Source organism: Cinclus cinclus, chromosome 7, assembly GCF_963662255.1.
Source record: "Cinclus cinclus chromosome 7, bCinCin1.1, whole genome shotgun sequence".
Lineage (NCBI taxonomy): Eukaryota > Metazoa > Chordata > Aves > Passeriformes > Cinclidae > Cinclus > Cinclus cinclus.
This window is the reverse complement of record NC_085052.1, coordinates 16,982,736-17,010,291: the sequence shown is the minus strand read 5'-3', so window position 1 is coordinate 17,010,291 and position 27,556 is coordinate 16,982,736. Positions and strand designations below refer to the sequence as shown.

General features: G+C 40.7%; 1 protein-coding gene and 1 pseudogene across 1 annotated transcript; one reads left to right on the top strand and one right to left on the bottom strand.

Moving 5' to 3' along the window:
• Window positions 1–1,317: 1,317 nt before the first annotated feature.
• On the bottom strand, window positions 1,318–11,356 carry ANKRD22 (ankyrin repeat domain 22). The gene is made up of 6 exons (XM_062496504.1): window positions 11,227–11,356; window positions 5,190–5,381; window positions 4,303–4,410; window positions 3,922–3,999; window positions 2,974–3,072; window positions 1,318–2,222 (listed from the first exon to the last, which is right to left on the bottom strand). Exons 1-6 carry the CDS (start codon window positions 11,245–11,247, stop codon window positions 2,145–2,147), a joined length of 576 nt encoding a protein of 191 aa, XP_062352488.1. The 5' UTR covers window positions 11,248–11,356; the 3' UTR covers window positions 1,318–2,144.
• A 3,559-nt stretch (window positions 11,357–14,915) lies between these two features.
• LOC134045912 (gastric triacylglycerol lipase-like) lies at window positions 14,916–25,940 on the top strand (annotated as a pseudogene).
• The last annotated feature ends 1,616 nt before the right edge of the window (window positions 25,941–27,556 follow it).

Below are 27,556 nucleotides of genomic sequence, written 5' to 3'. Positions count from 1 at the left end.
AAGCAGAAAACATTAATATATTTGAGTACATACTGCAGGGATCACTGAACTTCAACAGTTTTTATTTCTACAAGACTAATTTTCCTAACTCTAAATTCTGTTGTTCTCAGAACTTATTTACCCAATTGAGGCATTCTCATGCCCAATTTTTGTCTTCTTGTGGAGACCCAAAAGTGCAATTTCATCTTTGGTCTGTTGAAATTAACAATTTCATTTCAATTAAATTATTGATCCCCTTGACAGAGAATGTCCTTTTTTTCCTCCTCAAATTACCTTTTAATGGCAACACAAGCAAAAAATCTTCAAGCACAAGAAACTGAGCAGATAATAGATGTCTACAAAACATCAAAGAATCCAACCTCAAAGAAACTGATAGAAGTATTCCTCTTCCCTCCATGTCTAAAAATCACCCAGATGTTAGTTCACACACCCCGAACCCCTCCACAGTTTCAAAGACCACAGATAGCAACTGTGGAATAAGGAGATGTAGATGTAGACCAATCCAGCAAGGTGCACCCCAGGCAATACAGCTTCCACCCTATGAATTATTCTTCACACTGGCAGCAAAGCTGTTGCTTTGAGAGTTGTCAGCAGCTGTGCTTTCTGAGCTGTCAGCATTCACTTTTACACAGCTCTGTGTCTGGGCCATTTTGATTCAGGCAGTTCCTGAAACATGGCAAAGCAGTTGGATGTTTTCCCTTTGTGGCCATTAGCCCCAAGAGATGGTATCTTCATAATCCAAGCAATTGCCTCCTCTCTTCTCACCTACAAGCTGATCTGGAGTGTGTGTCCCCAGATTGCACACAAAAGATTCACTATTACAGGCTCCAACAAGGAGCTTTGTTTCATGGGGTGTTTCTGGCTGCAGCCTCCAGATCATCTCGTCCAGCCAAGACCCTTTTTAGTTGGAGTTGATACCCAATACAACTGTTGCAGTGAAAAATGTAACTCTTTTTGCAATGTAGGAAAAGTACACTGGCTTGTCCACACACCTACTGTAGCACCCATCAGCAATGCTGTACTGCACTTCTGGCAGCTTACATGAAAAGCCAAAATTGTCAACAAAAATAAAGATCCATTAGAGCAAGGAGGCAGAACACAGCAGCATATGAAAGGAGTTTGTCTTTTATTGCTGCATTATTAAATCACAAAGCACTGGGCCACTTTAATACATTGCTATTTACTGCAGGTTTTCTTCTGCCTTCACCTAGGCAAGAGAAGACTCGTGGATATATTATTATTATGATTGTTATTATCCCCTGCTGCATGGACCACTCTGTACAGCATGCTATCCTGTCTAGTCCCATGGGAATGATACATCTGGTTTCCATCAACAGCATTTCATTTATTGACACTTTTTTTTTTTTCTTTAGTACACTGTTTATATTGGAAAGGTAGCCAAGAGACCTGTTTCTTTACTGAGCCAAACACATTTTCTTTACTATTTCTTAATGTATTAAAGTGATCTGGGAATTTACTTTCTTTATGGTCTCCAGTAAGGCATTGAATCTCTTTTTGCTGTTTCTTAAATTAAAAAAAAAAAAAAAAAAAAAAGATAGTCCTACCCTTGTAGCACCACAGTGAGAATTAAGGTGCATGAAAATTGTAGGAAGGATGGAAGGAGGAGGGGCTCAACTGAGAGATTTGTTTTCGCAGCCCCTCCCACTGTAGGAAGAGAAATACTAAGAAGAAGGGTACCAGACCTTTTATAACTGCTATCGAGTACTGTTTAGTTCCCCTATGGAACAAGTAACACACACTCTAAAATATATTTTATTTTTGCATTGGCTGCCAAACATCATATGCAATGTTTAGGTTTCCAGATATTTTATAGCTAGCTTTCAAAAGCCACAGTCTGCAGAAGTCAAGTAATAAAACTGATGAAGCAGATGGGAAGGACAATATTTTGAACACTATTGTAGTTCATGGCTTAGTAAAATAAAATAACTTCTTTCAGCCCTCTCATGGCCTTTGGGGTACTGACAAATCTCACACAAAATTGTCCAAGTCTGCAGCAAGGAATGGGTGGATGTGGACCGAGTCTTTTTCAAGTATCAGCCCTCATCCTCTGCAGGACTTCTGCTGTTGCGAAAGGTGGATTGTCAGATGAGGTAATTTTCTGCAACTTTGAGAGTCCTTGATGGCTAGGAATCTTTTCTTATCATGCTTTCAATGTTGTGGAACTGTAATCTTCTTGCTATATCTAAGGGAGTCTCCCCATCCTGAAAGAAACACATGAAACACATTGCAATATGATAGCTATGGGTCAAGTACAAAGAGATTTCCTAAGTTTTCCACTTGTGTAAGGTCCCCTGCCACTTCTGCTCTAAAATAAGGATTTCAGGACATGCTGAGCCTAATACTGCTCTGGCTGAAGAAAGGAACAGAGACCTCCCCTGCAGCAGGGAAGACCTTTCCACTGTTTCCTGGGAGTAATATCCAAATGTATGGAGCTCAGCTAAGATTTGATTTCAAGAGCAACATAGATAATACACTGCTCACCTCAACTCAGCAGGGCAGATACTCCCAGCTCAATATTGATTTGGGCAACACTTGAGCTGTTCTGGTGACAGAAGTAGCCTGACTCATCCTCTCAGAAGAAGGGTGCTCAACAGCACAAAAACCACCTAGGAAGACTTTTATCCCTGCCCTGCAGCCTACATCTTAGGAACAACTATAGAGTAGCTCTGAGCTAAGAAGAGAAAACATAAAGATAGCTAAGAGATGTGCTAAGCCAGTCATGCAGGCAGAGTTTACTGGTAGAAATCCAGCAGCGAAGGATTCATACTCTGAAGTTGCTCTTGCCAACAAGGGCAATGGAGCAAGTATTTCATACCAAAGAGGAAACAAATTAGCTGCCAGGAAGCTGTGCACCCTTTTCTTTAAACTGCTGTGCACCAGCTAAGGCCTGCAATGTACTTACTGGTTGACCACCATGACAAACAAATACATTTACCAATTTTACCTTCTTACCTGATTCTTTACAGAAGTGTCTGCATGAGCTTCAAGCAGTAGAGGAATGACTGCCTGGTTTTTCATTTCACAAGCATAGTGAAGGGCTGTGCTGCCAGACTGAAGGGAAACAGAAGCAGATTAATTTTACTTCTATGACTTCTTTGGTAGATCTTAGGCAACTAGGACTACCTATAGCCTTATCAGTTTCCCCCTAACAGCTGGATGAAAAATACACACACCATATCTTGTCACAATACACTACACAGTAAAACAAATACATACCATGAGAAAAACAGGAACAAAAAAAATAATTAGTTCCCTGGGATGAAACTGCTAAAACAGGTTTGATAGGTTAGCAAGGAGCCAATAATTTCAGAGGATCACATGAGCTTGATCTCAGAAACTACATCTTAAACAATATTATTTGCTTGCTCTTCAGTGTTTTGGAATTTCATTGCTGATAAAACTGGTGTTTCTGCTTCTCTGCCTTAGAGGAGAGGAGCTCTTTACCTTACCCAGGTAGGCTAGTGGATACATAACTCTGTATTTGGCAGATCAGCACACTCTGAAAAGCAAGAGAAGACACAGGGTCTTGCCCTGTAACCCACAAATCTGTTCCAGTTCAAAAATCTTACAAATGCTGATAAACTCAGATGCTTACATCACTAGAATCTTTACAGAATCGGGTATTTTATACATAAATATCTCAGCCCAGCTCGTCTGGATTCTTTTGCGAGGGCACTGTTCACAAAGGGAGAATTAGTTGATCAGTGTGGAATTATTTCTGTATACACTATAAATCTATTGCCTAAGTGTCAAGCAGAAAAAAATGAATCCTTCTGGTACATCAGTCAGTTCAGTCCCTGATGTTCCTACTCCAGCTATGTTGCTAGAAGGTTTTGTAGTCTGTTTTTAGTATTGTTTCCTGCATGTGAGCCACATTTGCATTTGTATAAACCCACTTACAGAGTCTGCAGCATTCACATCGACTCCAGCTCTAAGCAGCATCTTGACCAGGTGTTCATTCTGTTTTGTCTTTGACACCTGTTTGGTGTAAGGGAAAGAGTAACATAGTAAAACAGTTCATCAGCATATATCTTAAGTGTATTTGTGCTAAATACCGTGATTTTTCCAAAAAGACGTATGGTCTCTGGAAATGTCAGACTGATGCAGTAATACAAATCTTCTCCTTCACCAGCTACAGTCACAGCAAAATCCCTGCTCCTCCTGTTGTACACATTCAGTCTTGCTTTAAGAAAGCAACCTATACTCTACAGATGTTCCTGGTCTGAAGCACTGCCATGAAAAATGTGTTTGAGGGAAAGATACAGGGTCATCCAGACTCACCATGAGCAGGTATCCAATAAGCATAACTGGCATGAGGATTATGATGAGCACATAGTCAAGGAAGGTAAAGCGTTTTCTCACAGCATAGTGGAGGCAAGTGCGGTCCTTCTAAACACAAAGTAACTCTGATTAGTACCAGATCCAGTGATCTCACTTTGTTTGATATTGACAAGAGTAGGCCATTTCAAATTCCACAAGCTTTCTTTTAGAAAAATCTAATAGAAAAATCTCCTGTGATTTTCAAGCAGAAATAGACACGTGCATATTTCTTCCTTCAAGTAGAAGCACATTTAACATGTAGGGGGTCATGGAAATTGGGCTGCATGTGTAAGGAGGATGTGAGATCCAAAAGGATTCCATGAGTATGCTGGCAAGCTTGGACGTGGTTGCAGAAATTCAAAGGAGAGCGTGGGTATTTCATGTGGATTATTGCTGCCACACAGCAATGCAAATCAGCAGGAGGAACCACCAGAGCCCTCCTTCTTACAGAGGTGCTGGCTACTAAAGCAAGGACATGTCAGACCTTAGGACATCTCTTTTGGGACATCAGAGAAAAACGGGAAAATAGCAATTACCACCACAGACTCCTTTTGAGAACAGAATTTTAAAAAATCTTTGAATCTTTTTGAAACTGAATATACCAAAGCCAACTAAAGGGCAGGTCTGTAAAGTTTTGTGCTACAGTGTTAAGCTTGTTACAGGTTGTCAAAATAGAACTGGAAACAGGGCCCCAAAATAAGAAGAGAAGCCTTTTAGTTCCACCTGTTTCTCCACATATCCTCAGTAGGAAACAAACTTGAGGTCTGTCTGTGCACGCCAGTGTCCCCACTGGCACTCCAAGAATCTGAAAGGACAGTCTCACAAAGGAAGAGTCAGTGACCACTTACCTTGTTTCTGAGGTTGACATCAGCATGTTTTCTAAGAAGATAATTAACTATCCTGTTGTTTCCTTGTCTACATGCACAGATTAAGGGGGTGTCTCCACTGAAGCTGTCCTGGACATTCAGATAGTTGCTGTTGCGCTCCAAAAGCAGATGAACTTTATTGAAATCGTTGCTATAAGCTGCCTGACAGATGGGCTGAAGGGAGAAGATAATATTGTTCAGCACATCTTTCACTTAGACATCCATACTTCCCCTTCTGGCTTACTACTCACACACCCTAAAATACTTGTCAGAGGCTGTAGTTCTTGGTGCCTTCCAGGAGATGGTGGTAGGAGACACTCCGGCAGCTGCTACGCAGCTCTCAGCCCTCAGCCCCAAAGACACGGGCTTTACACAGCGGAATGGATTTTCTGTTCATTTTGGATACTGTTCCTATAATCCAGGAAATAAACCCTGCTGATGTGCAGCCATTAGGGGGAAAAAAAAACCAACAAAACCAACTTCCATTCTCACAGGAGCTGGTCACTGTACTAAGCAGCAAGCAGGGACAAGCCCATGTGCCTGAGTTTACATCAGGCTTTTGCTTTGGCTGAGCACTGCTGAACAGAAGGAATCACTCCTGACTCATCCGTTCCCAGAGGAGAACCACACTTCAGGTGAAAGTTGAAAAAAAACAAGCCCCCACCAATGTTTCTTTTCTAGACCCTGAAACACCTGAAAATATACATGCCAAAGTGCCCACAGGTCACTGCTTGGCTTTTGAGAACTGCTTGCTGGTCAGCTTTTCACTCAGTATTTCTACATGTCCTTGACCTAAACTGCAATTCCTTCTCTCTCCAGTGGCAAGAAGTCAGACTAAGGAGAAGCAGAGAAGAGCAGTACTACAAGTTCCTAAAAGCCTAATACAGAAACTAAGGCAGAAACTAACATTTAGAGGTGGGCTAGTCTGGTAGTATTTGAGTTCTCCAGTCAAAAACAGAGTAAGTCTTTATTTTCTTTGATGCTGAGGATTTTACCCAACATTTTCCAAAACAGAAATTTTCTTTAAATATTACCTGTAGTTTTCCCTCTCCATTCTCCTTTTTATTTACATCCTAAATACTCTACATGAAAAAGATCTAGTCGTGAACTCTGAGCTCTTTCCTCATTCCTTCAGTTTCTGCCTTAAAAATATTCATCTTGTTTACAATTTTTCAGCCAAACTTTGATCTACAATACAGGTTTATCTCCAGCATAATTACTGCTTAGTTTTTTGGACAGCTGTGTAAGAGAAGTGATTTGTTTCCAAAGAAAGTATTTACATGCTCACCAGACCTTGTACCACTTCTTGTTTTGTTTTTATTATGTCAGACAAAAATCTACAAAGAACTCATGTCATTTTTTAAATTTGCACATCTGTCTGTATTTCTACAGAAGCCTACATATACAATTTAGTATTTTGCATTTCACCAGAGCCAGAACTGTTTTGATGACTTTGAGGAGAAAAGCCACTTTTAAACTCCATTTGGTGTGATTTGCACACAGGTGCCATCTAAAAGATCAGTTTTCTCTAGAACCTTGCTCTCTATCATGTTGGTGTCTAGTACTGTATCTTCATGTCCAGGAAAGAGAAGATCATGTGGAGTCTGTCTGCACCTCTGATTTCCCTACTACTCTTGTTTTTAGGTGTTGCTTTGCTTATTTAAAGATGCAGGAGATTTGTTCTTTCTTGCTTGAATTTCTGTTAAAAAAATAAACAAGTCATTTACCATATAAATTTACTTCTTTCTAGGCCAGTTTTGCTTACTCAGCAGCTCAAGGATAGGTTAGGTACTGCCTCCAAGACTTTCACTTGCTAGGTGGTTAAACCCAAGGCATTTCTCACTGATACTATCATTGATCCATGGGATCTTTTTCCAAACCTTACACTGCTGCTGAACTCAGTTCTAGAGCAATGAACAGTGATGGCACAGACCACTCCCTAAGAGACCACATTTTTTGGGGCTGAAGTAATGAACAGAGACCAGCACACACAAGTCACACTCTTTCACCTACTGAAACCAGATCTTCTCAGAAAACATCCAGGACACAGAGAATTTAAGGAAGCAGTTCTTAGCCATTCCAACAACTAATACCTGGGTAACTGATGTATTCAAATTATCTTGTGAAACATTATTCCCCTGGAGTGGTTGTTGTTTGTAGAAATTATTCTCTCTGCATTAACATGTTCTACTCATGTTTAAAGAAAAAACAACAAAGCAACACAATTTTTTTTCCCATTTGTATGGGATCTTTTTTGAGGCCCACTCTGCTGGTTTGCATTCATGAAAATACCTTTTAGTCAAAGAAAGGTGGAAAGTCCCACAGACCAAACTTGTAATATACCTCCTAAATTAGCAAACATGACTCCATGGCTAGAAAAGAAAACATATTAGCAGAATATTTAAGAAAGGAAAAAAATAGTACCAACAACTATAAGTTCATGGTCCTGATATCAATAACAATAAGGATTCATAAAAATATGTTTTAGGCAAGTATAAAGATAAGGAAAATTATGAATAGCTGGCAATCAGCCACTATTCCAAGAAAGGCAAATCCTGTATTAGACAGTGTCTCTTACACAAAGAGATGTTACAGAAGACACTTTACTGGGATAATGTATAGAGTTCTTGTCATTTGGGTCCTAAAATGAGATCAGACCATGGCAGGAGCATGAAACATCTCTACAGCTGAGGAATATGAAGAGCCTGAAGAAAAGTTGATTTGCCTAGCTGGGCTAGGGAGAGACAGCACTGTCAGTGTTCCAAAATAAATTAAAGGGTCAGTGTTAAAGAAGACCAATTAATTTCAAGGAACACAGTAAAAAAGGTGATACATCTGACTAAGAAATTTAGCATGCGAATTAGAAAGAGATTTGTATTCATAAGCAGAGTAAAGTAACAAAACAGGCTTCCAGTAGCAACTGATTGGACAAAAACCTGCCTGGCCCCAGGCTGGGGCTTGAGCGCATGCCAGGATTTCTGTGGTTGTGAAGCCTCAGCCACAAATCTCTTTTCCACCTCTCACTCTTTTTGGGTTGTCACTCTGGCAACCTTATCTAAAGGAGAACTAACTGTGCTTAAGACTGTTTCAGACTATTCTCCAAAGTTTACTCATAAGAAAATAATAGAATTTCTTACAAAGAGAGAGACAGCATCTATCTGGAGTATCAGCAGGGAGGCCAAGTATGGAGTTAGAACAGTGTTAGGTACAAACAGTAGGTTTCATCCAAAACCCATGAAAACATATTTCCTTTAAGTCTACAGAAAAGCCTGGAGGGTAAGAGACTGGAAAATCCCACTTAGTTTTCTACAGTGTTAGAAGATTGCCTCAGTAGTGATACATCTTAACAATCTCTTTCATGTTTTTGTTATGGCTATTACTGTTGCTATGTTACTTTTATCCACCCATCATACACAAGAGAGAAATAAACCTATGGGATAGTACTCAGAATACCTGAGCTTCACATGCAAGGTGCAGTCCATACCCAAAGAATCCAGAGTTCATGGGCTCATGCCCAGCCGTGGTGAGGAGCAGGACTACATGAGCAGAAATCTGATGGCAGTGGAGGACAGCCAGGAGAGCTCCTGCAGCTTCCCTTGTTCCCAAAGATGTACTGGCAACTGGAGCATAGATTTGTCTATGGACTCTCCTTTAGGATGTGTGAGAAGAAAAGTACTCTCACAACAACAAATTCTGAAGAAAGCACCAGTGAGAACCAAGTTCTCAGCTTGTGGAGGAGTGGTTTGCAGTCCAAGGAACAGAGTGGCTACTCTTGCCCACACCACATCATTTATAAATCCCAGTGTCCTCACCGCCCCAGGGAACTCACAACAGACCTGGCCCACCTCCACAAAGCAGCAGGGCAGACCCGGCACTGGCACAACAAACACTGCACCCAATACAGACACGGGCTCAGGTCTGAAGGGAGGGGGAGCAGCACCCACAATTGCAGCTTAGGTGAACAGGAAGAGAGAGCTTCTCTCAAGTACCTGCCAGCAAAGCCCTTCACCTCTGCTCTCATTCACACTTCTGCAGCACCAGGCAGCATTCAGACAAGGTGCACAGGATGAACCTGACAGTGTGACTTTGCACAGAATGTACAGTGGAAGGGAGGGATAAAACCAGAATCCTTTAACCCTCACCAGAGGTGCCTTTTCCCAGCCACAGAGTCAGGGCTAATCATGAACTAGAGCACAGTCTGCCGAGCTGAAAAAAAAAAAAAAAGCAGTGGGCAGACACTGAAGAATGGAAAGTAGAGTTTGAAGATTAGATATGCCAATGATTGAAATCTCTGTTTGTACAATACTTCTTCTTCTGCAAGCCTTTCAAACCAGGATTTAATTGTTCAGTACATAAAGCTTCAGGAAAGGTGAGAAGTACTCACAGGACATGCAAGGGTTTTCATGGCTGAGAGCGCTCAGTACCAGATCACCAAATAAGGGGTGCAAGAAAAGCAGTTAACACTTTCACTATCAGGAAGGATTGTTGCAGAACCATTTTTTTTCCTTTTTTTTTTTAATCAATTGTGGAATACGTCAGGTCCTAGTAGTTTACTCAGACCCAGATGAACCACCACATTTGAAGCTGTCTGATGTTCTCAGAGTTCCTTGCATCACTCTCTGCTTAGCTTTGCTGAGCTATTGATGAATCTCCAGCTATTTAGCAAGTTCTACCATACATGAAGTAAAGGTTAAAGGCACAGTACAAAGGACAAAGCATTCAACCAATAGAGAGGAGGTGAAGGTAAAGCCTGACTCACAACTTGGAGAGCAATTTCAGTTTATAATTGCTTCCTCCTTTAGAACTCCAGGGGATTGCTTAAATTACATCAAGTTTTGCAACTGTTTACAAAAAAGGAAGATGCTTTGTAATGTCAAAATGTTCTGCACCAATTCATAGCCTCTTCCTTTGCATTACAATTATACCAAAAGCATACTGTGAACTTAACAGGAAAGTCTAAATTATTTTTAAGATGCTGAGTAATACACTAATATTCAATACATACTTCTCAAAAAAGGAAACTTACAATTCTTTATTTTCAGTTCCCCAGCTTTCTATCCTGGATAAATGAACCATAATTTACCCAGAAAACTGTATCTCAAAATGTTTAAAGAGAGAAAATGAATGTGTATGAAAATATTAACTAATAAGCATGAAAAATGTGGACAGCATTCTTTAAACACCTGTAAAATTAAGCTAGAGGACACTGGTCTCCACTGCAATATTATCTCAAGTAGTAGATCTGGAGAGAGGCAAGAAATCCTTTCAGTCTGTTCAGTCAATCACCTTATGAATGCACAGATCAAGACCTTTGTAATACTGAAATAGGAGAAGATACTTGATTTTGTTTAATAGCTATTTAAAAATAAAAGGGTGGCTTTCAGCATAGAAATGTAACCTCTAAAAGCAACAGCTATGTAATGCTGCTTTCAGGAGAAGACACACGGTGCAACACACTCTTTTCACAGTCACAAAGGACCAAAATCCTCATTTGTCCCAACATGTACAAATGGGAACAGATTACAACAGAATATGTTTTGGTAGAATTTATGCAGAAGTGCAGGAAAATGTTAAATAAACCGTAGTTTGGGCACAAACCCATAAAGATCAGATTTAAAAAAATTAACTTCCTAAAACAATATGGGTGGAGCAGAAGGTTTTCTTAGGCCTTAGCTTTATTATCTGTATTCAGTGTAAGCCAAGGAGTTGTCTGCTCTTTGCCAAGTCGTTTGTTGCTTGCACCACGTACAGAATCATTCTGATCTCAACACAGAACAACAGAAAATGTTGAACGCATACTTTGTGAAGCCACAATAATTATGGTGGTTATTGCATTTTCTTTGCTCCCGTAAACAATACTACTGATGGCTTGCAATACACAAAGGAAAACAATTCCAAAGGGAAAATACTTGCAGACCCCTGTAAGTCTGTGTATGGGCAGGTGCAAAGGGGACAGACCAAGCCCAGTGAACACCCATACCTTCAAGAGCATCAGTAACTGCAGAAAAGGGTCACGTACCTCTGAATAGAGGATCCCCATGCCTATTCTTCACTCGGGAGTTCCTTCTTGTTCAACAGCCCAAGCTACCCTCACTCGAATGAGCTGGAGCTTGTTTGAATCTGGTTGATAGTTAACTCAAAAGTATCACTTTTTCTTAAGCTACCTTTCCTCTCAGTGCTTTCTACTTAGTAGCATGAAACAATTGTCTTCAGAAGCCCAACCCAGAGAGGTAAACCTGAGAGCAGCCGCTTATGGGAGACCAGCAGAACAAGTTACAACACAGAAGCATTTTCCTTTGTCATTTTTGCAATAACATCCTCCACTTACCTAAAAAGGAAAGTAGCAAAACAGGTTGAGAAGAGGAGGGAGAGAGAAGGGAAGAAAGTTTCACAAGTAAAGAAATGGAGGAGTGAAAAGATTAAAGAGCATGACATTTAAAATTTAAAATAATGAAGAATTGTACCTAGTTTGTCACCCAAGCTACTGTTGACTAAAACATGTTCCAAATCTTCTGCAGGAATACCAAAAATGCCTGTCACGAGAAGGGAAGCAATTAAATCCCACATCTTTAATGAAAGCTCCCAGTATAATTAGCCTCTCACTCTCTAATTAAACAGCCAGCCACTTTCATCACTTTTGCCCAGTCCTCTCTTCCTAGCCCAGCCCAACCAATGAATATGATTCATGGCTAACCTGACAATTTTATATGCTAATTGGGAAGAGAATTATTGCTGATGGCCCTGAGGACAAGATGCTGATAGCATTTCTGTACTACACTCAGTCTTTCCGAGCAAGGCATGTGTATTTCAGTTGTCTGCATTCACCTCAGAAATATCTTTTCCCTTTATAGGCTAAATCATGCTTCCTGTATTTCAAGCAAATTTTTTTTAAAAAAGTTTTAAAACACATGCATGTAAGCATGCATCTTAAATCCAAGGCCTCTGCCTTACATTTGAGAACTTATATTTCCAAATAATTTTCACATTTATTCTCAGTGAGGTGGAGGACCATATGAAATTACTTGTTTTATCTCCAGCCTTCTCTAGCTAAAGTAGTACAACATCACTGGCTGTGGCGTTCATTTGCTGGCACCAGTTGTAACATTTTCAGTGGCTGTTTATTTGAAGAAAATTAAGCTGGCATGTAACAGACACAGATATAACACCCACCTGTGACAGACTCACTGGGATCCTCACAACAGCCTGATCTTTCAGCATGTGGGGAATATACTGGTGGACTAAGGACATGGAAGAGTGAGTAACACCCCTAAAGTGGAAAGGTCTTCCTCACCAGTATTTCTTCACATCAACATCCTAAGGTATTCCCATCCTCCTGCACCTACTGACCTTCTTGTTGGAATTTATAAACTACAGCTTGTGGAAGGAAATGTTGAATCATTAAGATACTACATAAAACAACTTAGTAGGTCAATTAATTATTTCCTAACAAAAATAAATAAATGCATAGTAATCTGAAAAAGTATTACAAACAATAACAACAATAACAAAGAAAAAAGCCCGTCCTCTCCAAAGCAGAGCAACAGCTTCAGGCAACACTTTTCCCAAGAAAAGTGTAAATTACCAAATTACCATTTAATCCAGCATCACATCTCAGGTCCTCTTGGAAAGCACTGAGGTGACAACTTTGGTCAGAGCTTCAACTGAAGAACAGTTAAGCAGCCCAGCCATGATGAGATATGAGACTCATGCAAATGTATAAACTCACAGGTTCACTTCTGCTTAACCTATTGCTTCAGTGCTCTTTGCCATGCTTGTAAATTAAGATTAGAATCCTGAACTTTTTTTTTTTTTTTTTTTTTTTTTAATGAATAAGGGTTATTTTCTCCAAAGGGTGTCAAGACTCAGTGCATGGACAAACTGTCACCTACCCAGTCTGTGTAGAAAGCATGATTCTTGTTTCCTGACAAAATTCAACAACACTTCAAAAGTTTGATGTGAGCCAGATGGGAACTAATATTTTTCAGAAGGGCCTTCACCAGAGCAGTAGTAAGGTAAACTAATTTTTTAAAGTAAATATCAATAGCTGCAGAACAGCATATTCAATACAGTCACAGAAGATAATTTGTCTCTTTAAATTCCAAGCACTGGAGTTTTTGTAGTGCAGCAAATCACGAGTTACACTATTCTCAGGAAAGCAATATGTGACTTGTTGGAGTCGTGTATGCAGAACAGTCCTCTGAAATGTATGTTGCCAAGAAATGCAGTCCTGGAATGGCCAGTGTCTGGACAAGAGGGACACTAACACCTCACACCTTCCTTCAGAAGACTTTTAACTGCTTGTACAACATCTTTGTAGCAACTCAAGGGTCCCTTGCACCTCTGCTGCAGGACAGCATTAACTCAACAGACCCAACAAGCACAAAGAAGCTCCTCCATGGCATGGACCAGAGCCTGTATTTTATAACACTAAACTGAGTTCATGCTAGTTCCAGCTCCAGGCCAGACCACCTGGGCTTCAGCATTTTAAACCAGAATGCTTACTGGCTCAGCTGTCCTGGTTCTCTAAGTGAAGACAGCCCATACTGGGAAGTTTCTGTTTCTAGGTTTTGTGTTTTCTGTTCTCTTTTTACGTGCATTATTTTCATTCCCTTTTCAGGTGGGCTAACATATCTTTTGCTCTTCACTTGGTTCCCATCAACAACATCAGGTAATAGATCATAAGTCCCATATGCCACCACAAGGTGATATAAGTAAAATGTTGCAGACTGTTGCCAGCTGGCAATTCTATAAAACAAAAAATGTAGGATGGTGTTAGCTGGGAATAGAGCAAAGTCTTCAATATTTCTCACTAAGCAGGGGTATCAGACCTCCTGAGCTGTGATACTTTTCATTGAGAAATCACCTTTTTTTGGCTTTTCCACAGACTGTGCCCTACTTCATAAAGCAGAATTTTTTCTGTGGTGACTCTCAGGTTTTGTTTACTAACAAGTACTTACTCCAACCATTTTCCCAGGCAAGACAGCATATCATTAGCACTGTTCTGTTTCAAAGAATTTGCTGCATCAAGAAACCAGGCCAGTTTAAGTGAGGATCTGCCCAGCCTGACTACAATTAATTCACTGCTTAGACAGGGGTCTCCAGTATATTGTGTTCACAGAGTTCATGGGCTTGGAAATAATAAGAATTAGTGTTAGCACCCTCTCTTGACTCCAAGTTTAAACAATGTTTTCAAACTTAATTCAGTTTCTGAGAATCCCTACAGAAGCAGGGTAATTCAGAGCAAACCCTTTTTTGTATGTTGTGGTGCTCACACCTTTCATATCACTTTTGATTTTATTCTAAGGTTATGTAACAAAGAAGGATTGTCCCTAAGCAATCAGCAATTCAGAAAACAAGCAGCTGGTGTGGAACCAGAGACCAAAACAGCTTTTGTACTACCTACAGCAGCAGAGATCACATTCACAGCTACAAAGTTTTGATAAAAGCTGGATTCTTCCTCCTTTTTATGCCAAAATATAGTACTTACAGCACTTATTAAGACAGGTAGCAGTACAGATAAAGATCTGTCACAGCCTCAGGGAACAAGAATAACGAAGTTCCTCCAAAGTATTCTAATGACAGGTTAGATGCCTCTTTACTTCACCAGATCCATGGTGCAATTTGGTCTTTCAGAATGTCATGCAATGGCACTATTTATCATAGAATAACTCCACTCCTTAAATACTGCCAAACAAGCAGCACTTTAACATGCTCTCCTATACACACACATCTCACACAGAACTCTACTGCTGCTCCTTTTATTAGCACAAGCTTCTGGCAGTGAATCCACAGGAGGCAGATCAGGAGCTGCAGCAGGAGGTGCAAGCAAGGCAGTGAAAACAGAGGTAAGGTGCTTGTTCATGTGCATCCATGGTTTTCCTGTCTTTGCCTGTCTCTATACAGATGTGCTGTCCTGGATCTGTGCAGCTGGTTCTCAGAGCAGCCAGCCTGCCATCCTGACTGCTGTGCATCGAAGGGTAGGTTTGCCAGGGGTGGAGAGGAAAATGCAAATGGGAAAAAGGAGTAACTGGTCGTTTCATTTTGTCCTTGTTTTTTTTTTTTTTTTTTTCCCACCCTAGGGATGTCGCTGTAGAAGCATAGAGATCACAGCATTTAAAATATGCACATAAATTAAATAAATCTTGTTCTTATAGTTCCAAAAGCATTTGAATTTTCCCTGTAAGTTAACCCAGAGATTCTGACATCTGCTGGCCTGGTATCTTTCTGTCCCATTTATAGTGTATGTGAAAGCCATTATGACTCTCTCAAGAGTACACTGATGAATTTCTATAACGTTTAAGGTTTGCTTTAATTAATATCAAAAAAAAACCCTCCAGAAGTAGCATTTTTGAATGTATCTTCCAGGGACCTTCCTCTGCCATTTTTTTCTTTTTAAAATATTTTAGATATTTCCAGTTTGCTACAGTAAATGCCACTCTTTGGCATTGCTTCACTGCATAAAAAGACCAGATTAATGTTCAAGTCTCCTACAGTCATGACTTGGCCACTGAAATTAATGAGACAGTTGTGTGCCAAGCCTTGGAGTTAATTGGTGCATTATGTCTGATTTACAAACTTTCATATTCAGTATAGTATATAAAAAAATTGCACACCATAAAAAAGTAATAATTTAGCTACCCCATAGCTTCATCTTTAGTGCAAACTGTGACTTATGCTGAACTTTTCAGGTTTTTTCCCAAACAATGCTCCACATGCAGAAAAAGAGGAATGTGGTTTTTTACTTTTGTTGGAACTAAATGAAATAGCAGAAAGCAGTGGAATATTTACTCTGAAACTGTGCTTCCAGAGCACACAAGTAGAAGGATTTCTGTTGTAGTGACAGAAGAATTTTTAAGAGTGCTCTCCTACAAAGTAGATAGACTACAGTGAGTTTGGATTTCAATATTTAAGGTATAATAATATATAAGTATAAAAAAGTATTATAAGATATAAATATATAAATATAAAAAGTATAAACAAAAATATAAAATTATAATAATACTTATTTAGTGGATATATTATAACAATCTATAATAATATATAATTTTATATTATATTTATCTATAATATTCCAGTTGTGGCTTAATCGAAATGCTGTAGTGACTCAAGGAATACGATAGATTTAATGCAAAATGAAAACAATTAACAGCTCACTCACTCCCTCCCTCCTGAAGAAATTCAGAGGAAACAAATAAACAAATATTTTACCTATCCCTTCTACACTCTTGAAATCTTAATGATCTTCCCCCTGGTGTTTCAGATAAGACACTCTGGGTTTATGACCTGTTTCAACCATGCTAATTACAATTATTACATCCATGCTAATTATTTTGCTACAGCCAAAAAGCAGGGCATTAACTACACAGAGAGCACTACAATTTCTGTTCAGACAGGCTTTACTGTGACCACCAGACAATGCCTGAAACACAGGAAGATTCAGCCTTTCCTCCAAGAAAGACAGATTTACAATAGAAAAGACCTTATGTAGAGAGAAAGGAAGGTACTCATCACAAACTGGCATCAATATCATATAAACACAGGACCTGGTTGGTTCCTTCTCATCCTGGAACTGTTGACTCATTCATGGTCCCTACTAAACAGGAAAAGCTGTAGACAATCCTTCCTTTACACTACGTTCTTATGGTGGCAGCCCTTGGGGAACAGTTCTTGGGCAACCTTCAGGAGACTCCTCTTGGGTCTTCCTGTGGAATCCCACACCACTCTCTTCCTAACACAAACAACCCTGCATGTGCTCTTCCACACAGCCCCAAGATGTGGTGCCTCCTCGTGCTGCTCTGCTCCCAAGGAATTGCCTTTTCAGCAGGATTCACAGCAGCCTCCGCTCCAGCTGTGGACACGAGCCGCTGCAAGAAGAGTCGCAACCCTGAATGCTTCATGAATGTTGTAAGTTGGGTCACCTTCTTTCCCTTTTTTCTCTCCCACTACCACTACCATTGACTAACAGTGCCTATCAGGAGGCTAAAGCAAGTTCCCTTCAAAGGGGACCCTCCAGCATCATGAAGAAATGTTGATGCTCCTATCCAAACAGTCTGAGCTGGAGAGAATTCCTTTGCAGTAGAAACAAAGGCTGGCTTTTTGTCACAAGGCCTGCCCTTCTGTAACAACCTGTTTGCCTAGTACAGTGGTAAGGGCGCTTGAACCCCTTCTTCAAACAGCAGATTATCCCCACAAAAACCCCTTGCTCTGAGTCACCAAAGCTTTCCTCACCATGGCAGCAGTGTAGCAGGTGGTGCTGTGAGTGACTCTGAAATAGGAGCTCCACCCTCTATGACTTGCTTAACCACACTTTGAAAAGAAAGGGCTCACTGTGGACCAGACAGAGATACTGCTGCATGTTTATTCTCTAGAAAGGTACAACCTTCTTGTGGGGAAGAGTGGGAGCTTCAGACAAAGTTCATGAGAGAAGCCCTTCTGTCGAGTCGTGAGGTGCTGAAAGGACCCCTTGATTTCTGAACTCCTTCTCAAAAAGGAGCTTGGGTGCAGCTGAATGCAGTTTTAGCCTCCAACTCCCACTGCTGAAGGCTAAGGAATTATAAAGGTGTAATTGAACCATTCTACAACTTTGTCCTGCAGGAATAACCATGGAAAACCAGATCTATTTATATTAAAAAAGAGAATGATTTATTATAATTAATGATTAAACAAAAATATCCTAATCAGAAATTTTTACTATATAGAACAGTTGCTAAAACTACAGGTATAGGATAATACAGGACAGTGCATTATATCAAAGCAATCTTATAAAAACAATTGTATTAAAGCTAACAAAAAGAAACAATTATTAAAGTAGAGATTGGTGCAACTCACCTTCACCCATGCCAATAACCATGGGCAAAATCTCTTTTGCCCAGATTCAAGGAGTAACTTTGAGGGGTGTCCCAATCCAAAGGACAAACTTCATACACACTCCAAGAAAGGATATGTTAGGAGAACTTAACCATATGGAAGTGGACTTTGAGACTATAGAGTGATTGACTACCAATCTTATGTCTCCAAGCTGGTTTAGCAGTTTATCTCCACCTGGTCGTTGCCTCATTATCAGGATGCTGATTTGGGGTTGATGTGTTAAATCTGTTTTAGCATAATTCAACACCAACATGATGCTCCTTCTCAGCCCACCACCAATAGCTTGCAATATAGGACATTATTTGAGTGGTTTGACCACATTCCAAGGCAGAATATCATACTACAGACCTGTGTCAGCCTTTCAAATCAGGATAAACTATCTCCCAAATGGTTAGTCACTCACTTTGTCCCATAAAAGGGAATCAAATACCTGACAGCTATCATCTAAGCAGGTCTGAAGAAGACTTTAGTGCATCCTGCTACTCTTATAAGTCTGTGTAGTGCCTGAGTGCCACAGCTACAGCAGTTACTACAATTTGAGTGACACAGCATTGAGTACACAAACCACTTCACAGAAACACATCCCAACTCCTCTCACTGCTGTTTGCATCCTCCAGCCTCCACGGCTACAGCATGGCAGCTATAGGATCATCCACAAAAAAGAGAGACTTGGGGTTTGTTTTGCAGCAGGAATCCCTTTTGGTGTCCCTCCCTACCAGTACAACACAGAACAGTAGAGAAAGGCCAGCAATATGCTATCACATTTATCTTCCTGGCATGTTCTTGGTTAGCTTCACATTCCTGGGCAGAAGCAGCCTCCAAACAGTTCCTACACCAGCATCTACACTGTAAATACCTGATAACAAACTCTCCTTTGGCTTTCCACAGAGTGAAATTATCCGATATCATGGATTCCCCAGTGAGGAATATGAAGTTACAACAGAGGATGGATACATCCTTACTGTTTTCAGAATTCCTGCTGGAAGGAACAGCCAAAATACAGGTGTGACATATAAGGAAGGTCTGAGAGTCAGGTGTTACATGGATTCCCCATCTTTCCCCTTTGCATATTCAATGGCAAGTTCCATACCTTTCCATCTCAGCAAGGGCATGCAGTCATTCAGCCCAGAATGTGGCCTGAATTCTGTGTGTTGGTTAAAACACTCCTGCAAAACCAAACTCTGCACCCCAGTTTTAACTACACGTTACCTATTACTATTACAGCCTAAGAAAATGTCTTCTGTTTTAGGAAAGAAGCCTGCAGTCTTGCTACATCATGGTATTTTATCAGATTCTATTCACTGGATTTCCAACCTGCCCAACAACAGCTTGGGCTTCATCCTTGCAGATGCCGGCTACGATGTCTGGTTGGGAAACAGCAGAGGAGACACCTGGTCTTTAAAACACAAGATCCTTAAGCCCTGCCAAAATGAGTTCTGGCAGTTCAGGTACTCTGTGGAGAAATAATTTCTGAAAAAAGCAACTTTCAGGCAACTAGCAAGATTAGGCAGATGCTACTAGAATGCAGAACCTTCCCCTTCTGGCAATATGGAAAAAAAAATCCCTTCTAAATTACATGAAAACAATACATGTTTTCATATAATCTGACTTCATGTGGGACATGCAATATTTAAGGAGACTAGACGCACTCTTTTCCACAGATGCAGCCACTCCTGGGCATATTAGGGAGGTTACAAGAAGGAATTGGCTGCATGATCTGGACAGGCTCTTCAGGAATCAGCACACACAGAATCAAAGTTTGAAGTACACAGGTCACCTTTGTCCATCCACTATTTATGGCTGGTTTCTCTGGGAAAAGGCTTCCAAAACTGGGAGGCATCTGTAACCTTGAAGTGTCTCACCAGACACCATGTCCCAAGTGCTGAAAGGACAGAAGACTGTTCCGCTCAGAGTAGAAATCAGATCTACCACTTATCTGAGAGAAAAATATTTCTTGTAGCCCATGCAGGTGAAAGCACTGAGTAAATTCAGTTTCCCAAGGGCTGCAGCTGTCATGTGAAACTGGCACTTCATCCACACAGAGCCCAGGCATCAGGCAGCCAGGCTGCACAGCTGCAGCCCTCTGCCCACTTCTCCAGCTCAAGCAGGGATGCAGACACAATCTGCAACCTCCTCCTTCAATGGGTCCTGCTTGGTGCAATCAACAAATCTGACAGTCAGTAACTCACACTGTGATAGACAAATTGTCTGCCAGCTCTTTGTGTTTCTCCCCGCAGCTTTGATGAAATGGGTAAATATGATATTCCAGCAGAGTTGAACTTCATCATGAATAAAACTGGACAGAAGGATATTTACTATATTGGTCACTCTGAAGGGTCAACTGCAGGTAATGCTAGAACTGTCTGGGTACCAAACAGTCAGTGTTAGTGTTTATGATTTATATATAACATCTGTGAGCAGACTCTGGGGTTTATGTCTAAGTGTACCATTGTCCTTCATCAAAACAAAACTCAGAAACAGAGGGGAAAATGGAGGGAAGTAGCATTATTGGAAAATTATTTTCCTTCCCATACTCGTATTCCAAGAGTCAATTTGCAGAATGTATAGTCCAGATAAAGTCAGTACCTTCTTTGTCTTTAGATAATTATATCAGCCAGTCAAATCCATACGTGGAGAAATTTAAACACATTCAGAAAACAGGATGGGACAAAACCTTTTTAGCTTTAATGCCTTCCTTATACTCTTCCCTGTGCGAATTCATTTTCATGCAAGTATGTGCTTTTTAAAAGAAAAATTCTATTCTTACTCTTCAGATAATTATTGTATTGCTGAATGCCAGCATACACATGTACAGTCTTTGAGCAACTCTTTATTTTGAGTTTAGGGAACTGTAGAAAGAATTTGGATTTCAAAAATCTGATTAATAGACCTTTTCAACCAAAACCGGCCTTAACACAAAATTCTCAGTTCTGATAAAAGCAGTATCAGGACTTGCTCTAATGTGCTTGTATCCTTTGAATGAACTTTATCTTCCAAATAAAAGTTTGAAGCAAGAATCAAACATTCTCTTTACATTTGCAGCACAGAAATGGAATACAGCCAGTACGATGCCAATCTAGTCTCACTCCTTTGCTGCCTACTGCCTTTTCTTTTTTCCATTTGTTCTGTGGAGATCTCTTCATCTAGTTGACTTCTTTTTCTGAGCTTGCAGGCTTCATAGCATTTTCTACTTATCCTGATTTGTCTCAGAAGATTAAAGCATTCATTGCTTTGGCACCAGTGGCCACCATCACACACGCTACCAGTCCTCTGGTAACATTTATACAGCTTCCCCAGTCACTGATCAGGGTAAGTCATTTCTCCTTCTAAAGAGAAAGGCATAATTGTCTGCTTTGTCTCTACTCGACTCACTCAACCTGAACTTTTAAGGGGTGATCAGTTAGAACTGAATTCAGTGTATCAGACTGCTGGCAGTGCCTGCAGACTTCAGACCTTCCAGAGAGCTAAACTGCAAGGTTCCATATGGTATCTCTTTTGCAATTTCTTTAAGGTAGCAGGCATACTCCCACCATTATTTATTTAAGTAAAACATTTCTGAAGAACTTTCAAATACCAGAACAAAAGAAATCTAATGTAGTCAGTCTACTAAATCTAGCTTTAAGCACTAATAAAAACCACAAGTAAGATATTTCACATCTTAATTTTATCAGACATGCAGATCAGTTATGCTTGTAAAATATTTACTTGTAAAGTGATAAATGAAACTTATACACCAGAAGGTGTCAACTTAATATAATTTGCTGGGAATGTGTAAATCATCCATGCTGCACTTTATGTCAAACCACAGAAGCACATTCTGGCACATCCTCTTTCTGTCCAAGCTGCACCCACGATGTGACTATAGAGCATTCAGCTCTACACCTTTCTCATTTGTCTGATCCCTCTTTACTTAGTAGTAGTACTCACAGTACAGTTTGCACCTGCCAGGAAAAAATATTAGGGCAAAGAGGGAGTTCCTGAATTCTGCAGCCATCAGTGCAGCCAACTTTCTTTCTCACTGAGATCAGTACACTAAACACACTCCAGCACTCGTCTCCAGGAGAAGGAGGAACATGTAGTCTGCCCTTGGGAAGAACACACTATAAAGGATAGTGGGATGGCAAGCAGTTTCAGCAAGCTTGCCTCTTGCTTCTCATTAAAGAAGAGAGAGTGACTGAAAGAAGAGGAAATTTTCTTCAAGAAATAATCTTGCAACAGCTAAGAAAAGTTTTGCTCTTCCTCCCCTCAGTTACTACTTGGTTGCAAAGGAATTCTTCACTACAATGAGCTGCTGAAAGGCCCTGTAACACAGTTCTGTGCATGTCTGGGAAAGGTTTGTGGCAGTATCTTCTGCTGCCTAGTCGGGGGCAGGATACAAAACATGAACACGGTAAGCACATCCAAGAAAAGCTTAATACAAGTAAATCTGAAGTAGCTTTGAAGGGCAACTGCACAGAGAAAGATCTTTTTCTCTTTTGCACAATTAATATATTTTCCTTCCTAAACAAGACATCTGACTCCTCTGAATGGAAGAGATGGTTTCTTTTTGCTTGCTACAGATTGAAACATTTCCAGCCAAAACTAAAAGCTGTTTCTTCACACTTCTCCCAGCAGAAAGATTGCATTCCTTTACTCTGGCTGCTACCTGTTTTTCTTACAGACCTCTCACATGTCTGCTCTCCCATCACCTTTCATTTCTCAGACTATTTAACAAGTGTGCCCACAAAATGCTCTCACATATGCAGCTTCATTATGCTCAAGAGAACAGTATATTAACGATCTTTCTCCACTGATTATGCACAGCACAATTTAACAACATGATACATAGAAACTGGGAAAACAAAGGCTATACACAATTCTCAAATGATGTTTTCTCTATGGCTAAGGACTAATGTTGAAAATATTATCCCAAAGCTATAAAATCCTATGTAATCTTTCCTACTGTAAACTAGTGTATTTGTGAATCTTTCCTCAAGTTCCTTTTTTATATCTGAAGAATAAGCTATAAAAATGGGTTTCTATCAGCAGCAGTATGTTGCTCAGGGCCTTTACAGCTTTATTCTGTCACAGCTCTGGATCTCTGCCTTCATAACACTTTTGCTTTGTTTCCAGAGTCGAACAGATTCATACTCAGGACATTACCCAGCTGGAACATCAGTACAGGATGTTATTCATTGGCATCAGGTATAACTGTGCTGACATATAAACACTCATAATATGGCTTTTTATGCAACCGACAGCCAACAGGGAAGCCCAGAGGTGAGAGATCTGGAAATCTGCCCATCACATCTCACCTGTCACAGAGGGAGCCCTGTTTCCCATGGCTCACCAGATCATTCCCCAAATTTCCCCTTTGGCACCAGGCTCTGAGATTTCCCCAGGGCACATCACACCTCTACATGTTAGGCTCTAATGGCTGCCAGCCTTTATCCTTATTTATGGAGATGTGTGCCTTGAAAGCTGCAGAAGTGAACACAAGCATGGCATAGGCACTTGGCAGGTGGGATCTACCGGACATACAGTCAGGGATGAACCAGACAAAGAAGTGATCTAGGTTAAAGCTTGCCTCTCAGAAGGTTAATTGCACTCTTGATTACTTCCGAAAGCCAGTTTACTGCACAAATGCTTTTGCTGGCACAATGGCAAAATGAGGAACTGCCTCTTCTGCTGGTACCTCATGCCACTTTCAGACCTAATCTTGTTCTGCCTAGGCTCCAAAACAGAGCAGGGCAAGATGGCACTGGCTCAGAAACACATCACTGTACGTGAACTGCAAACTTAAGTGAATTCTAAGTGAACTGTGCCACTTAAACCAGCCCTTAAATACATGCGTCCTGCTGTGCAACCCCCTGCCTAAAACTCCTGGTATCCAGACCAGAAATCCAGCACCTGGAGCCAGAAAACAGAAATGAGCTAGCAGATTTCTGTCATATCCTCAGTTACGTAGAGGTTTGGTTAAAAATAAATGCACACACATTATCAGTAAGACAGGTTAATCCTTTATGATTTTGATTTGCCTTTTAGACAAATCACAGAAGACAATAGTTTAGTGTTAAGGTAATCACACCCTGCTCCCAATACTCTTGTATGCAGTACGGAGCCTCTGATATTGTTGCCACTACTGTGAGCAGATCAGACCAGACCAAGCAGGCACACAAAGTCAAGGATTGTGAGGAGATATCCCAGGCCAGTGAGAGTCCTGACATGCCCTGCATCACAAAGAGCTGTATTAGCCAACTAAAGAGCCAATTAAGATAGGGCAACAAGGTTTTAGTAACTGAACACAACAAGGGTGGTGGCTGAAGATCGGGAGAGAATGTAAGCAAGGGAAAAGGTGGTGAAACCACTTATCCCATGATCCCTCCCCAGTATCCCTGGAATCCTGCCTACTGCCTGAGATTTTACTTCAATCATATGCAAGAAAACAACTCCTGAGCTCTGTCTTTTAACACTTTCATTTTATCTGTCCTCATTACAATATTAATAGATCTTACGTGCAGACCAACTTCAAGCTTATGACTATGGCTGTAAGGAAAACATGAAGAAATACAACCAGGTAAGGCAATTCATTTTTCTGAGGACTGATCCTTGGGTCCTGGCAAAACTAAGAATAGAAAAATTCATATATTAGCACCTGGAGTGCTACAAAAACGGGGAGGGTGGTCATAGGTAAAGTTTCAGCTGAATCTAATACTCATAATCATTAGGGTATTCACAAACACTGAATATACAGATTCCTGCAGCCTCCCCTGCTGATACAGGGATGTGTCCAACAACCTGTCAGCTCACTTGCCATTCCCAAAAGACCAAGATCCACACCCAGGTTCTAGGGCTGAATGAGTGCAGAGCTCTTCCCCAAAAATTCTCAAGGTCTGCCTTTCAGTTAAACACTAAAACGGGGGAGGTGAAAAAAAAAAGTGGAAATTAATATCTTGGTTTTCAAAGGCTACTTGCTGTAAAAATAAAACTTAAGGAATGGTTCAGTATGGCAAAGTGGAGATTGCTGGGGAGATCTAAAGTATTCTGTATGGAAAAAAGGAAACGGAAAATTTGGTCTGTAGGAGCTTTGTAGTCTTTGAAAGACTCTTTGTAGAGCTTTGTAGAGCTTTGAAAATGCTCTGCTCCTCTTGCAACACTTATAACTTACCTGATATTTTGGGGAGTTTGATCAGATCAGTTGACTTGTAGTGAACTTCGTGAGTCAGGGCAGGTTATTTTATGGGTGGCACATTATTTTACAGGTGGATCAATATTCCAAAGACATATTCCCTCTCAGACACCTTTCACACACACATGCGGTGGTCTTTAAATACCTGAAGTTTAAATTTTGAAATGGGCAATGTTTTATTCCCAATATTGTGGAAGGTTAGGAAACTGCCCAGAAAGCAGTCAAGAAAAAAGATAACTGAACCACCCTTTGATACTAGGGCTCAGTTTAAAAACATCTTGTGCATGGTCCCTTACCACACTGACAAAAAACCTTCCTGCATTAAGTAATTTGGTTCAGATCTCAGATAATCTCCATTTTTATCTTCTGTGTTTCTTCAACTTCTGCGATGACAAGCAAGGCAGGGAAAGGGGTTAGGGCAAGGAACAATAAGAGGATGGCCTTCATCCCTATGCTTTTACTGTAGAAGGTTTTACTGTGCAGAAGCAAAAGACAAAGAGAGGTGCTTGCACAGAAACCTTTCTCTAAACACAACTTTGATACAGCAGCACTCACTCAGGTCTCCTCCCTGTCTTACAGACTGCTCCTCCTGTGTACAAGATAGAGGAGATAAAGATACCAACTGCTGTTTGGAGTGGTGGACAGGACAAATTTGCAGACCCAAAAGACATGGCAAGGCTACTTCCTCGGATTACTAATCTCATTTACCATGAGAATTTTCCTACATGGGGACATCTTGATTTCCTCTGGGGCCTTGATGCAACTGAGAAAATGTATCTGAGAATCATTGAACTACTAAAAAAATATGCTTAAAATGCCACAGAAGGATTTAATTCATTCACTATAAACCCCGGAGATTTCCATTTAATAGTTGATTATTAGAATAGCGATAGGTATAGAGATTACAGTGGCTTGCAATTTTTTTACATTGCTTCCTATGGTGTTACACTATTTTGGTGACTGCGGTCTTTCTGAAGAAGTTGAGGTACATGCAAATGACCACTGAAAATACAAATATTTTAGGTAGAAGACTTCAGACATCCCTTACTTTGGAAGATTTCAGTTTTTATGAGACTGATTTTGCTAAGATTTCATTTTCTGTTTCCTTGTTGATCTGTACTACATATTTCACTTGAGACAAAGGTGATTTCCCCTGAAAACCCAGAATGGGAGATAATTTCTCTGTTTACTGAACTTTGCTGAAGTTGGATCATCTGTCATCCTGAAAGTGTTTCACCCGATTTCCTCTCCTCACATTACCAACAGCAGAAGGAAGACCCAAAAGATTTCACTTGTAAAATTACTCTGGCATCTAAGCAGACAGGAGCTGATTATACAGGCCCAAATGCAAAGAAATCCAGCACCAAAACATATATGTCAGAGAAAAAACACTTGAGTGTTGGACAGATACAGATACTCTCTTACCCTCACACTGTTATTCCTCTTACTACAAAGAGCACAACTGTCCTTATGCTCATAACCCAGCAACTGGGGATTGAGGAGATGCAGGCACAGCAGTAAACTGCACAGAAAAGACAACTGCATCCATCTCAATAAATATTCCTGCCACTACCAGTAAAGAAGGTGAAGCTCTTCTAGGTCCTCAGCTCATCATGTCAGTGCTTGCCTACAAGACTGTTCCGGGGGTTAAAGATCACACCAAAGGGTTCATACCACGGGGCAAGTCAGGAGAGCTCAGGCTCTGTGGGTGTTTCTGGGTGGGGGCACAAGCCCAGATTCCTCAGTCAAGACTTGTAGAAAGTGAAACCCATTTGATAATAATCTGGGAGATAAAGAGCAATATAAACAAAACATGTTTGTCTCTGGTAGTACAGAAAACACATGCAAAGGACACCTTCATGCAAGCATATGCAAATGACACACCTCCTCTAGCAACCTGTGGTACCACTGGGGACCAAGTTCTCAACTTCTGGAGATGTCTGCAGTCCAAGGCAGAGAGGGCTACTCTTGCCCACACCACATCATTTATAAATCCCAGTGTCCTCACCGCCCCAGGGAACTCACAACAGGCCTGGCCCACCTCCACAAAGCAGCAGGGCAGACCCGGCACTGGCACAACAAACACTGCACCCAATACAGACACGGGCTCAGGTCTGAAGGGAGGGGGAGCAGCACCCACAATTGCAGCTTAGGTGAACAGGAAGAGAGAGCTTCTCTCAAGTACCTGCCAGCAAAGCCCTTCACCTCTGCTCTCATTCACACTTCTGCAGCACCAGGCAGCATTCAGACAAGGTGCACAGGATGAACCTGACAGTGTGACTTTGCACAGAATGTACAGTGGAAGGGAGGGAAG

Coding starts and splice junctions, on each gene's coding strand:
- ANKRD22 (XM_062496504.1), bottom strand. CDS start 11,247: ATGGGGATCCTCTATTCAGAG. Junction 3,073..3,921: donor ATGTGAATGCTGCAGACTCT/GTAAGTGGGTTT, acceptor GTTTCCCTTCAG/TCTGGCAGCACAGCCCTTCA. Junction 2,223..2,973: donor ACACTTCTGTAAAGAATCAG/GTAAGAAGGTAA, acceptor TGTTTCTTTCAG/GATGGGGAGACTCCCTTAGA.